Source organism: Montipora capricornis, chromosome 1 (genome assembly GCF_036669925.1).
Source record: "Montipora capricornis isolate CH-2021 chromosome 1, ASM3666992v2, whole genome shotgun sequence".
NCBI classification, from domain to species: domain Eukaryota; kingdom Metazoa; phylum Cnidaria; class Anthozoa; order Scleractinia; family Acroporidae; genus Montipora; species Montipora capricornis.
The window spans coordinates 42791342-42805594 of record NC_090883.1 but is presented as its reverse complement, the minus strand read 5'-3'; the positions used below and the strand labels follow the sequence as shown (position 1 = coordinate 42805594).

At 38.6% G+C, this 14253-nt stretch overlaps 2 protein-coding genes across 2 annotated transcripts; both read right to left on the bottom strand.

Moving 5' to 3' along the window:
• Positions 1–296: 296 nt before the first annotated feature.
• On the bottom strand, positions 297–1593 carry LOC138045058 (uncharacterized). Its single transcript, XM_068891416.1, has one exon. The coding sequence runs from the start codon at positions 1467–1469 to the stop codon at positions 426–428; it is 1044 nt and encodes a 347-aa protein (XP_068747517.1). The 5' UTR covers positions 1470–1593; the 3' UTR covers positions 297–425.
• Positions 1594–3585: 1992 nt separating this feature from the next.
• LOC138045064 (universal stress protein Slr1101-like) lies at positions 3586–14230 on the bottom strand. Its single transcript, XM_068891431.1, has 4 exons — positions 13943–14230; positions 11362–11442; positions 7581–7681; positions 3586–5500 (listed from the first exon to the last, which is right to left on the bottom strand). Exons 1-4 carry the CDS (start codon positions 14022–14024, stop codon positions 5270–5272), a joined length of 495 nt encoding a protein of 164 aa, XP_068747532.1. The 5' UTR covers positions 14025–14230; the 3' UTR covers positions 3586–5269.
• Positions 14231–14253: the final 23 nt, after the last annotated feature.

Sequence of the window (14253 nt, the reverse complement as noted above, 5' to 3'; positions counted from 1 at the left end):
AATTGACAACAGATAAGAGCTGGAGTTCTTTTCAAGCTCATAAAAGCATTTCCAGATGGTGCCCAAATTCTCTTTTTACCTTATGCAAATTTTGCACGGTTTGTTTCTCCTGTCAATTCATGAACCAATAACGGGTTTTTGTGGAGAGGATATTTTAAATTAAAAGATTATTTATAAGGTTTCTTCCTAACTTTGGATATTTGGTAAGACAATAAGTTATTAGGGACAACTGAAGTCTAATTGTACAGACGTCATCCCAGATTAAAAAAAGAATCAATCAAATCTTAAATGCTCATTTCACTGATTATTTGTCTTCGCAAAGGAGTTGTAATCCCAAAATAAAAACAGGTAATTTAGATGTAGCCTAAAGGAGGATTCCGTATATCTTCAGGGTGATGTTCATTTCCAAATATTTTAAAATCTCTTTACACATCTGTTTCTAGTTTAAGGTTTTTCCCGCCTAATATAACTTGTAACGATTTTCGATAAGTGGGAAGTCTCCAAGCAAAGATAAAAGCATCCGTAGCAGCTTTGGTGAAAAGCAAAAGGTCTGTTATTCTAAGTAGAACGTTTAAGAGTTGCTCTTCTTCCGAGCTCGCAGTCTTTTTGAAAACGAAGACATAAAACACAGAAATGTGCGGGAAAGCTGTAAAGAGCAAAATGGCAGCAAGATAAAATGTCATAATTGTGAAATTCCGGTCGAATAACTTGGAACGAGTTCTCCTTGTCGTGGCAAGCCGTTTCTTTGCGTCCTTCGGGAGATCAGAGTTGATATGCGACTCGGCGAACTGAGCGGAGAGTTGGCGGCTTTTTTGACGAAGTAAGCGAGTTCTGCGGTACGATCTGTAAACGAGTATTTGAACGGTAGACAAGACCAAAGATATTAAAGTTGCGTGTAAGATGACGTTCACTTTGAAAAATATTTGCAGCTGTATACCCAACATGGGTAAGAAGCTAAAAATAGTGAAGTACACCCAGGTTACGACAACAAATGCAATCGCCGATTCTTTCCTCACCAAGGTTTTGTATTTGTAGGGCCATTCTATAGCAATGAGTTGCGCAACGGACAGCAAAAGAACCATCACGAAGGAAGAATTGAGCGAAGCTGTTGAAATGATAGAACCAACAGTAAAAAGCACACGAGTAATGCTTTGAATTTTCCCGCTAGCGCCAAAGTACCTGCAGAGGTAAAACATGGCAAAAAATGGCTCAACGAAAAAACCGCAAAGAACATCGGCGATGGACAAACCGAGAACAAAATGGGTGGTTGGTGTTTTGAAGTAGTGAAGCGGGTCTTTGAATATGGCCATGATTAATAGCACATTTGCTCCCACTGTTATAGGACTCAAAATGGCCAGAATAAATCCCGATGTCAATTCCGTTTGAGCGTACAGCAGTCCATCCACTGTCACGACTGCAACATCTGTTTGATTCGTTTGGTTAAAAGAGAATAGATCTCCTTGCCTCATTATTTGCACAGCTACTGACTGATCCTTCGTAAAATGAGCTCAATTCCAAGCGAGTCTGTTTGCAGATAAATGAAAGACAATAAGAGTTCTAGAGGAAGGTTGTACTGTAAGACAATGATCTAAGAGTGCCTGCAAGGTTCAGCAAACAATCGACATCATCGCAACTATGTTTTTTTTTTCGCACAGTAATAAGACGAGATTGTCCTTCCTTCCTTCCTTCGCAAAACATCTAAAACGATGAGATGTCGGGGTACATCTCGTTAGGATTGGCTCTTTGAATCCAGCCTTTCAAAAAACAATAACTCCTCGAGAAGCTTCCGACAGGCGAAGGCAAATCTACAGTGGAGTGAGTTTGGTGATGAAACTTATGTCAGTGCTGCCGTTTCTTTTCATCGGTGCCTTAAATAAACCAATTATCTTTTGCATGATTAAGCGTATTGAAAACCCTTAAGCACTTAACACTAAAGCCACCAATCCGCACAAACAACAACACCCACATTATCAAAACCGCTTAGCCGACAAATTTATACGCGTATAGAAGGGAAATATATTATTTTTCAAGAAGAGGCCTACGACTGTGCAGATGAGCATTGTTATTAAGCAATTTGGTTGCAAAAGTAGAAGGATCAGAATTCAACTTTCTTTTTGATAAAATTGACAAAAGGTTAAAACGTAAAAACAGCAGTTACAAAGGTAAGGAGTTGTTTCAGTTCGAATTATATGTGTCTCGAATCGCACTTCAAAATGGATGCTTCCCATTTCGAATTTTTCCTATTAATCATTAGAAAAGAGTGAAAGATAACAAGCTGATCAATATATCAATCTATCCCACGCACATCGAAAAGCCCCAGTTCGCTTGTAATATTGTCTTTAAATTAAAATAAAAGGAAGGAGCTTGTTTTCAATAGTCGAATTTTAGCAAAACAATCGACACAATTTTATGCTTTTGTTGCCGGATTCAACTAACGAGTTCTTTTGCTTTTTTCCTTTTAAGTAAACATTATTCATAGTGAGTACTTCCCTTTTTTTGTCACGTGACCAAAAATTACGTCATCTCGCACTTTTGCCTCTTACCATAAATCTTTTTTAATCATTCTTAAATCCTTCTTAATAACTATAAAAAGTACATCTTCTAGAATGAAGCGTTTACACGAACGCGGTTGCATATCGACATGGTTTCATGACTTCGAAACCGCGTCAAAATCACTATTTTAAATTGAAAAATGCAAATTTCGCGCCAAAATAGTAACCGTATTCAAATCGATCAGGTTTCGTTGTTTGCACGACAGATGAAACCGCATCGTTTTGACAACGCTCCACTATTTGAAATCGACAGCGTTTCGGCAAAGGTTCCGATCAGTGTCGCCTAAACAGAAGGTGTAACCGCAACGAAAACGATGCGGTTACAAATGAAACCGCGTTCGTGTGAACGCTGCCTTATAGGCAGTGAATTTAGCACGTAGTGCAGCGCTCGCTTATACCATCACGACTTTGACCTTGTAGCGAAAACGGTTCCGTGTAAGCAATTCGAAACTGCACCGATTTTGACGCGGTTTCGAAGTCATGAAACCGTGTCGATTTGAAACCGCGTTCGTGTAAACGCTGCCTCAAACAGTTGCAAAGATCCCAGGCTTGCACCGCACACGGATCGACAACTGAGCTATAAAGTCACTTCAAAATATTGCGAATCCGCACCATGACCCGCATGAGGTGAGGGTGTGATGGAATACTATGAACCGACGGATGTGAATCGACTTTTTAAGCGAAGGATCAAGACATACAGTTTTAATGAACCAACCTGATCGGTTGGTGATCATACGGCTTCCATCAAATTGACATCTGGACCTAGTTATTTAAAAGCCCATTAACACTAATCCGCGGTTTAATACCAACCAAGCAAGGTTTGAGTTTTGCCTGTCAAAAAATTATTCAACAGTCAACTAACATTTGCGTTCATCCTTGAAGCATGACGAATTTTGCGCGAAGTTTTACTTTAACGTTAGCGTTAGCGATATGAACGAGAGTTTTGATCAACTCCCAAATTCAGGTGACTTTTTCCCTTGCGTTGGGAATGCACTGAACGAATTTCATTAGCAAAAAATCACATTCTTATCGATGACAAGGACCAGTTCTTTTATTATTGGATGAATTTATTACATACAAGCCATGACCCACTAATCTGGAGCGTCCAACTCCCACACTTATACCACAGGATTAAGGGTGAATTTCACCCCGAAAAGTCTTAACATTAATATGAATCTTCTCTTAACTGTTCTCTACACATTTGTCTTAGCACTTGTAAGGAAAATCCGTTTAAAAGACCTGGAAAATTCATTCCTTCAGTCATATCAACTAACTTGTTTGATTAAGCGGTGAGGAGATTATATCATGTCTGTCACTCAAATGGGTTTAAGCAAACCAATCGAAAGTAATACATTTTTCGCTGAAATTATCCAATCAAAACGGCCAAAAAAATGACGAGTAGGTGGACTTCTGAAAGCATATGGTCTTCATTGAAACGTAGCTGTTAAGGCCGGGTTTACCAGTTAAAATGAACGGTAACAGAAAAAGCGTGGAAGAACTTTGGACCAACCCCGTTCACACCCAAACCTTAACCATGTTTAAACACGGTTTCAAAGTGTTTTCTTTTAAAATCATGAATACTGATTTTTGTCCACTACAAATTTAGCACAGATCAAAGCATGTATTGAAACCCACCTGAATCTCATGCTAAAGCCAATCCCACATTTTTCTGTGACTGATTTTGAAATTCATTTTGTTAAACCCAGTTTAATTAAACAATTTCTTCTTGGTGTGAATGGGGTACTAGTTTTCAAGCGTTTTAGCCTCACACCAGTGCGGTTTTGCTCACCATCCAAATGAAAACGGGAGAGAAAACTGCCGAGCTCTTTGAAAACGAATTCAAAGGTGGAAACTTTCAAAAACATCATTTCTAGACTACAATCTTTATTGTAGAGTGAACAGAAAAACAACGAAGATTTCTGACGTAATTTCCTGGAGTTGAAGTTCCTCAGTGCGGTTTTGCTCACCATCCAAATGAAAACGGGAGAGAAAACTGCCGAGCTCTTTGAAAACGAATTCAAAGGTGGAAACTTTCAAAAACATCATTTCTAGACTACAATCTTTATTGTAGAGTGAACAGAAAAACAACGAAGATTTCTGACGTAATTTCCTGGAGTTGAAGTTCCTCAGTGCAAATGCGTAACAATGAAGCGGAAAAATGACGTAGAAAGCGTGGTCAATTTGGATAAGGAAACTAAACAAACAATCGGCTCAAAGTTTCTTTCAAATATTTCTCAACATTTCTTTGAAAACGCTGTGGCGTACACGCGTGGGAGATGACGCTCGGGACAGAATAGCGGTACACAATATAGCATAGTAAAGACCTTAACATCTGTAAGACGGCGACGGTCGCGAAAATGTCATATAATAGTGCTAGTTTATGTTTCTTAAAGTGTTTCGTGATTATTCCAGTTTATTCAACTTCCACAAACTATCCAAAATATCCAGGAACTGAATTGGGATGAACAGTGTTGAAACTAAGAAAGAAAATCAAAGATTTGCCCTTGTGCGCTCGCGTCTTCCTTAGAACTTGAGATTTGGTCATTTCGTGTTGCCGATTGGCAGAAAGAGAATGGGAAAGAAATGTACAAATGTTGAAGCGCACGTGCAAAGCCATTGTTTTGCTCATTAATGTCTATTGTTTAGTGACGATCTCGCTGAGGTTGCCGTCCTAGATCTTAAGGTCTCTAATATAAGGCTCAGGGCACCCAGCTGCTCTAATTTTCCTCATCACCGGATTGTTCACATTGCTTTTTCACCTTTGGGACCACCACAACAGGACGATGAGCATGATGGATGATGTAATCACTGGTGCTTCCTAATATGGTCCGACGAACAGTGCCCATTCCCCGACAACCAACCACGATCATGTCCGCATTCTCTTTTTTGGCAGTTTTGCAAACGTGCTCACCCGGGTGGCCACCTTGAACAATTATTTTAGCAGATACCTGATAGGGAACGACGAGGAAGAAAAAAGGTGCAACTTGATTTAATCATCTTCATAAAGAAGGCCACAGAGAGGGAGGAGAGCTTCTACAATGTTCTTTTTTTTTTTTTTTTTGCAAAAATGCATTAAAGGAAACCTCCACTAAAACAAGAATTTAACTTTAATATATTGAACATGATGTTTACAATCCGAATTGTTCAATCTTTTTCCAATGGAAGCGTTTGTATCCCCGCGGAATAGACAAATTTCAAAAACGCTTGTTTTGGTTTTCAAATTTCCCGGGGCGCTGCCATTTTGAATAACTGTGACGTGTAATGGTTGCTTTATTCTATTCACACAAAGAGCATTTGTTTTGAAACAATATGTTAACCATTACACGTCACAATTAATCAAAATGGCAACGCCCGAGAAATTTGAAAACCAAAGCAAGCGTTTTTCAAATTTGTTTCTTTCGAATAGAAACGCTTCCATTAGAAAAAGTTCGAACAATTTTGATGGTAAGCATTATGTTCAGTATTTTAAAGTTATATTCTTGTTTTAGTAAATACTTTATTCACTGCCGCACTAAAAGCGCTTTCTGCCTTGAAGCACATGATCAAAAACAGTACAGCTAAAGGAGTTTATATTTTGACACTTTTGTGCATCACATGCTGTTACCATGGTGACCATGGGCATAAGCCGCGCGTAGAATGAGGAGGGGCGCCACGTGGTATTTCAAAGCGTCTCTCCCCATTCTCCGCGCAACTTCACCGCTGGTTAATTTGCCTTTCACGCCTACAACATGTACGCAGGCTACCAAACGGCTGCCTTTTTTCATTTACGTAAATACTTATTAATTTTTTTGGCAGCATTGGCTTATATAACCACAAAATGCAGAAAAGGATATATGTATAACATCTGTTGTGCTTGCATTTTAACATAAGTAACTTTAAGAATTTTTCTTAATCCCTTCCTTGTTAAATTTTATATTTTTCCTTTGACTGAATTCCTTCACTTTGGAAGGGTGCATACCGTACATATCAGAGAGATAGCCCACCAGGGGTCACCCTTTGTCTTCACAAACAGTCCCACATAGTTTTTTCAACATTGAAGGGTTGTGACATGGGGCCTACGGTTTATTGTCTTAATTCAAGAAGACTTGAAAGTCTAATCATTTGCAGATGTTATTACAAAGGCAGCACTTTCTCCTCAGCTATTTAAAGACCCCGAGTGTTGGTCTGACCGGGGTTATGTACAAGCAATCTGCCGTGCGAAAGTCAGATGCTGACCACTGAGATGCTAAACCCGTTGTCAGTGTGATTTCTCAAAACCATTGATAACATTAATATTGCTCCTTGGATGATGCTTTGCATTATAATAATGAACCATGACGAGTTCACACATTGCCGAAAAATAGACCAATTTCGATATATTAAAATTTAGTCCAAAACATGAGGCATCATCTCGAAGCTCTGGAGAATAAACTCATACAAATCCTTATATTTATTCCCCAGAGCCTTGACATGATGCCTTTTGTTTTGGACTGAATTTTAATATATTGAAATTGGTCTATTGGACGGCAATTAAGAGTACCCAGTGTGTCTTGCAATCATAATAACTTATTCTCATGTCAACATAGCTGTTGAATTTTTTTTTCTTGGCTTTAAGTTCTTCAAACAAGTTCAATTTTGATTTGTTTCTTTGTCTATTCATTATCATAATCTGAAACAAAGGAAAACCAAAACTGAACTGGTTAAAAAAATTTTGAACCAGGAAAAAATTTGAACCATAAAAGATATATCAACATGAGCATTTTTTTTACCATTAAAATGAGTTGAGCATTATTTTACAGCTGACAGCAAACTGAATACACAGGCTGAAACTTTTGGCCTAAACTCTTAAAGAAAACTATTCTTTTGATTTCCACTCATATCTTGCCTACAAACCAGACCAATTGAGCAAAGACAGGAAAGAGAGAAAGTAGCAAAAAGATATAACAGAATTTAGATTGCAGCTAGTCCTACGAAGGTAAACTATCATTCGTGGTTGACATCAAAGGTGAACATGTATTGTAAATTCTGTAATAAACAAATTCAGCATACCTCCATATCCTCACACTTTTTTTTATACTTTTCCTCCAGGTTTTTTATGTATTCCTCATGTTTCAGAACTTCCTTTTTCCATTCCTCTGTTGCCATGGCATCTGCAATGCAGTAAAAAAGTGGATTGTAACAAACATTGGAGGCAGTGAGGCCCAGTGGATATCATGCTTGCCTGGGTTCAAGACCTGTTCTCACTTGTTGAATTTGATCCTGGCAGTCCCTGGTTCAACTTCTCAAATGCACTTGTGAATAGCTAACTGGTTTGTGTCCAGCAAGTTGAGATTTTTAACAGTTTTCGTTCTATTCTAATTGTATTTCATTGGCCCTGAAAACTGCCCTTATGGGGAGGGTTTAATTAATGTAAATTGTATTGTATTGCATTGCATTGTATAGCTAATGAGGGAAGTAGATAATAAAACATTGTTAAGTGCTTACCACAATTTTCATAATTCAGCAGAATCTCATCTTTAAGCGCCAAGGCCAAAACGCCATTTTGGCTTCCATCAATCAAACTTACAAGCCTACAGTTGAAGCACAACATAACCTACCAATCAGCGTCTTTGGTTCCAATGTACATTCTTACGTTTGACCTTCACACTGATGGAGAGCGATGGAATCTGTACAAATCATTTTACTGAAAACCCTCTAAAAAGACATTGTAATAGTATTCAGGCTGTGAACTAAACAAAAACCCCAATGGACTTTCCAGAGGCGGAGTCGATCTTCCCGGTTATGTTCGGGAATTTGATTGATGGAACAGTTTGGTGCTTGGTGCTTTAAGGTGAGATTCCGCAGAATTATGAAAATTGAGGTAAGCACTTAACAATGTTTATCTACTTCCCTCATTAGCTATACAATGCAATGCAATACAATACAATTTACATTTATTAAGTTAAACCCTCCCCATAAGGGCAGTTTTCAGGGCCAATGAAATACAATTAGAATAGTGTCTCTGGCACTTATTAAAATATATGGATTTAGCCAAGCCTAAAAGCAGAGCTCCCATTTCTAGCCCAACAAAGCAAAATATAGTGTATATGGAATAATTATGCTTCTGCTTAAAGGACAAAATTAAAGGGTTTTAGCACTGGCAACGAGTACGACTACCAGTACGAGATCTGGAAGCAAGTTCAAAGGAGCACGCACAGTCTCAAATCCCATACTGCAGACTCATAGTACGACAAGTTTGAAGTGAAGAGTCGTAGTGGGAAAATGAGTTGGACCGCCTGACCACAGAGTGGTTTAAATTTACTTTGCTTGCTTTAAATGCCCTAAAGGATTGATACAGACAAAAACATATATATACATATTCATTGATTCAGAAGTTTTGTGGTGAAAATAGGATATGGGCTCGGATTGCATTATTGGCACTGTTAGAACTGCTTTTTGGAACTACAGCCAGTTCACACTCACCATGAAGAAAACAAGCAGAGGAAGGAAATATTTGATTTTTTTATGACAGCTGAATTTTTCAGCTAACAGCAGTAAACAAACAAGCCATGCAAACAATAACCAACAATTTTAATCAACAGCTAAAACTGAAATTATGTGCAGATTAATCTCTTTCACAACATTTTCTGTTTGACTGATAATCTTCATACCCTCTCTCTTCAGTTTAGAACAACAGCAAAAATTACTAATTAAAAAGTCAAACTAAAGCTAGTGTAGCAATTCGCTTACTTGACTGCAATTTCACAGCAGCTCACGACTGGACATTCATTCCAAACAAAATGCCTATAAATCGAAAGGTATTAATTTTGCGTGGAGAGTCGCCACAGTAATGATGAATTCAGTTCCAAAATAAGCAAATGTAGCCGGCGACCATGCCGTGTGACAAACAAGACAAACGATTATTATAACTGAATCGCTGTTGGAGATTTTGACGAAAACCACAGGGTCGAGCTCATCAAACCATGATGTGGCGATGTGATCTGTGATTGTTGAAATACATGTATGCCAGAATCTCTGTCAACACGGAATTGCAAATGTTTTCAGGCCTTCTTCCTTTTTTTTGGCGAGTTTTACAAAATTGTGAGGCAGTGAGGCATGCATTAAGAAGGGAAACATCACTGGAAAACTTAACCATTGTAAATAAGTGTTTTGTCTCTCACTCTATTTCTCTCTGCTTTACATTGTTCTTCATTGAAATTTTTTCTTCTTCTCCTTCCTCGGCTTCTCTCGAGGCTCTCTTCGCTTAAATTTCTTACATTTAGTCACCTCTTCTCTCATGCTCTTTCCTGCTCTTTATCCCGTTGCTCGTTACTACTGGTAACAGTAAAAACTCTTTTTCAAAAGTGACGAAGGTCAGTCGGGATAAATGCAGGCAGCACAAAAGTTTCCTGCCAGGAAAATTTGCCCATCCGCACCTCAAAGCTGCATTCGCGAGACTCCCCTCCCTTTCCTTTTTTAGTCTCCCATCCCCCTCCCCCAGAGCCTGTACGGACGGACGGACAGACGTACGCTCTCTTGATCACTTGACAATCAAATGAAAAAAGGTTGACCATATTCTCTTAAGTATTGTGGCTTTGTGCCCCAGGGTCTGGAGCCCAACTATGAAAAGGATAAATGACAGGATAGTTTATTATGAAAACATTTTTGTTCCAATATAGACCCATGTCACTCGATGTCCAAACAAAAGATTTTGCACATCTAACCTCTCATATTCAGTGTGTGGCTAGACGTGCAAATACCATGCATATTAAGCCGAGTAAAAATAGGCATGCATTGCGTACATGTGGTCGTGCAGTAACATAGGGCTTTATTCTATAACTGTCAAACTGAGCTGCATTTTGTTTTCTGGGAGATCCAGGTTGTCTTGGTGTAATATGTAGCTCTAATCTATAGTACAAGATATTGTTTTGGTACTGTATATCATTATAGTGCCATGGTAGATGTCTTAGGAAAATAGCCCCCTAAGAAGACATGTGGTTACTTGTAAAATACTAAATCCAGAGAGATTACAGAAAATAGAAGGAAATTGAGAAACATTTGGCTTCGAGGCTGAGATGTTGATCACTTTCAAGTTCCCTTACAACTTTCTTTTCCACTGCAAGTTTTAGTGTGTACTCTGAGTGTCTGACAGCTTTTCACAACAAAAGTTCAGTGAAGTTAAGTTCTGTCCGACAGGGTTAGTATGGATGGGAGACCTCAAAATATGAGACTTGCCATCAGAAACATAGGACCGAAAATTCTACATAATGCTCAAAAATGCAAACTAAGCAAGGTAAAGATCTTCTTAGCCTGGTTTATGCAAAAGAAACATTGATTGAAAAGTAAGTTAATATTGATATACAGTTTTTTGGAAGAGCAGAAGGGAGTTTTTAGGAAGTGTAGATCAAGAATAAAATATTTTGCCATCAACAACAAAATTTGCAACATGAAAACAACATCAATTTTGTACCATGAATATAAAAAGTTACCATCAGTGAAAAACATTTTGGGTGATTTTTGCTATGTCCAATTTTTCTGTTGTACTTTTGACTGCACAAGTCAATTGCAAAATCAAAAGTGACATCAAATTCAGCAGCCACCTGTGATCAAGTTACCTTGCGTGTTTACTAACAACTCGCAACACAAAGGATACATCTGTGTCAAAATGATAGTGGTTTGACCATAATTTATTATTGAATCAAGCATAATAAAGACACTTTCAGTTTCTGTCAGTCTCTAACATACCTTAAATTACAGACCGGAAGGATAATTCCAGAAACACAACCAGATTTCACTAAACAATATTACAGTATAAGTAATTTCTGGATTCAACAATTAGGCATTCACTTACGAGGCAAAGCGGGAGGATGCAGTTCATGAGAATGAATCACAATCAACTTGTCGCCATCATGAAATATTTGTTCCTTGTACCCTGGAGAAGTTAACAAAGTCATTCATTTACAATAAAACTCAAACTCCTTGACCGCAGGAAACCCGGCTTATCCAATATTCACATATTTTTTCAACATCAAACCGTTTAACCCATTGGCAGGTCCTAACTAGGAGTTCCCAATTGACAGGTGTTTTATAACTGTCACTCCTAGAAATAAGTGACACTTATAGAATAAGATTATGAATAAGAGGAATCTTTTTACTGCTGCTCTCTATTCACGGCTCCATGGAAGACCTTTGAATTTGCAAATGAATGCAACACCACAATAATTATTAAATAATGACATGTATCTTATCATCTGAAAACCGAGTATACATTTTTCATGTTAATTTGGAAGCTGAGTCAAGAAAGTAAAACCTGTTAAGAAATACAAATGGAAGTTTTAATGAACTTGCATATATCATCATTCTGTTTAAAAGTTGTTGTTTACATGTTTCTTGTGAGATTAGGACATCATGTGCTTGGGGCAAGCGGATCACATGTTTTAGGAACTTTTTGTTTGCTACCTTTTTCTGAGGACATTACTAAACACCAAAACAGTGAAACGGCGAAACGAAGCACCAGTACACCGTGTATGACCTCACCATACATTGAATACTAACCGAGAAAGGTTGGATTTGAGATTAAACATCGTTTTAGGCCTAATTAGGCCTAAAAAGTTATTGCTCCTAATCTCAGTCTTAATCTGAATCCTAATCTTAATCTAAATGAATTAGGAGTAATAACATTTTAGGCCTAAATAGGCCTACAATGATATTTAATCTCAAATCCAACCTTTGTCGGTTAGCATTCAATGTAAGGTGGGGTCACACATGGTGTTTTGGTGCTTTGTTTTGCTGTTTCGGTGTTTCGTTGTTTAGTAATGCCCTTTTTCAGACGAAGGATGTGTCTTTGTGCTGTTGTAAACATTTATCAATAAAATGAGTTTACATTCGATTGGACTTCAAAACTTCACCAAACCTTGCTAATACAAAAACTATCGATCTGCGGAATGGGCCCAAATTATTGCATCATTGCCCTGCCCACTTCAGTTAACCCATTCACCTCTCAACCAGCCTAATCCGGCCATACGTAGTATTTTACTCTGTCTAACGCCAGACAATTTTATTCGTGAATAGGGAACACCTAGGAGTCAATGGGTTAAACATTTTGATTAAATTCCTTTCCCAAGGTGTGAGTGGAAGCCAGCTCTCGCCGTCAAGGTGTACCGGAACAACCACAACAATGGAAAGATACGTTTTTAAAATCACGAGTCCCAGGAAAATAATGGATAAATTTGTTCCTGTCCAGTGGAGAAGTTGCAAGTGCAACCATGGACTCACTGTTACTTTGAGTGCAAGAAAGATTCTCTGTGGCCTGAAAAGTAGCATCGAACACAACACCTCGCAAGTGTGGCCCGGTGGTTAGGGCGCTTGCCTTGAGATCCGGAGATCCCGGGTTCAAGACTTGCTCTGACCACTCGTTGAATTTGTTCCTGGTAGTCCCTGGTTCAACTTCCCCGCTGCACTTGTAAAAAGCCAACTGGTTTGCCTCCGGCCAGTTGGGATTCTTAACCGTTGTTGTTGTTGTGTTCTGTTGTTTCATTGATTGTTTCATTGGCCCTGAAAAGCCCCTATGGGGAGTAGTCAATTAAGTATGTATTGCAATTGTATTGTATTGTATTGTATTGTATTGTATTGTATTTACAAGCGAAAAAGTGGGCAGGGCAGTGACTCAGTAATTCAAGCCCATTCCACAGATCGGTGGTTTTCATAGTATTAGGGTGCTTTCTTTTCCTAATAAAGCTGCATTCACCAGAATCAAAAGAAAAGAGACCCCTTCAGTGTACAGCTTGTACCCTATTTATTAACACGCTTGGAAAAGACACATCATTAGCAAATATAACTAAGCTCATGACCACGGAAATACTGCATTGAACAAATTTCCTCCATAGGGAAGTCCGAAAGGCGGGTCCTGAGATTAGTAAACGGAAAGGGGAGTCCGTGTTTTTCACTTGCCTCCAAAAGACCAAATTTGCATAATCGTGTCAAATGTGGCGCGCTAGCTATAATAATTAGTCTGACACAGAGATAAAGAAAGAAAATTGGCAAGCATTTCAATCAGCAAAAGTTCGATAAAACCAAAAATAATCTCCATTTTGTGCCTCGGTTTATTCAGAGCAATGCTCGGAAGCCATTTATTAATATTTTACACACGACGAACCTTTTACTGTTGGTACACTAAAAATCAATATTTTTGCTCGAGTCAAGACGCCATCCAGTGTCCTTTTCATAAAACCCAAGTCGTTTGGAGTGTTGCTTAAAGAAGATGCGATCAGACTGGAAAAATAACCTTTCAAAAGTTGCAGGCTTCACACAGGGGATTTGGGAAATGCTTTGCTATTTCCGCACCCTAAAATGTTTACCTTTTAGCGTAACCTAAGTTTCCTACTCGAGAAAAACGACATGGTAGCATACAAAGAAGTCCTTGTTGTACTTACAGTCAAATGCTCTTTCGCTGTGCTCGCTTGCATCCACAGCTATTGCAACAACCCTCTTTGGACGACTTGAAGACGAAGCCATTTCCACACCACTGAAGAAGAGTTACATATGCGTGACAACGAGCACGTCCTGTGCAGTTAGGGCTGTCGATCAGGGGTATGAATAAATCCCGGGGAATAAATCAGGGTTGCCAGGTCGTCTTTTACGTAATAGGCCAAACTGATCGCCAAAATCGGCAAAATTAGAGTAAAAAAGGCCAAGTTGCTAAATGACGCGAATGTCACCGTAGGTTCGCTAAAAACGGCAAATA

What these genes read in the sequence shown, in the direction of transcription:
- LOC138045058 (XM_068891416.1), bottom strand. Translation starts at nt 1,469, where the DNA reads ATGAGGCAAGGAGATCTATTCTCTTTTAACCAAACGAATCAAACAGAT.
- LOC138045064 (XM_068891431.1), bottom strand. Translation starts at nt 14,024, where the DNA reads ATGGCTTCGTCTTCAAGTCGTCCAAAGAGGGTTGTTGCAATAGCTGTG. An exon ending in CAGCGAAAGAGCATTTGACT is followed by an intron (nt 11,443 to 13,942) that starts GTAAGTACAACA and finishes TAACTTCTCCAG; the next exon opens with GGTACAAGGAACAAATATTT. An exon ending in AAAAGTGTGAGGATATGGAG is followed by an intron (nt 5,501 to 7,580) that starts GTATGCTGAATT and finishes GTTCCCTATCAG; the next exon opens with GTATCTGCTAAAATAATTGT.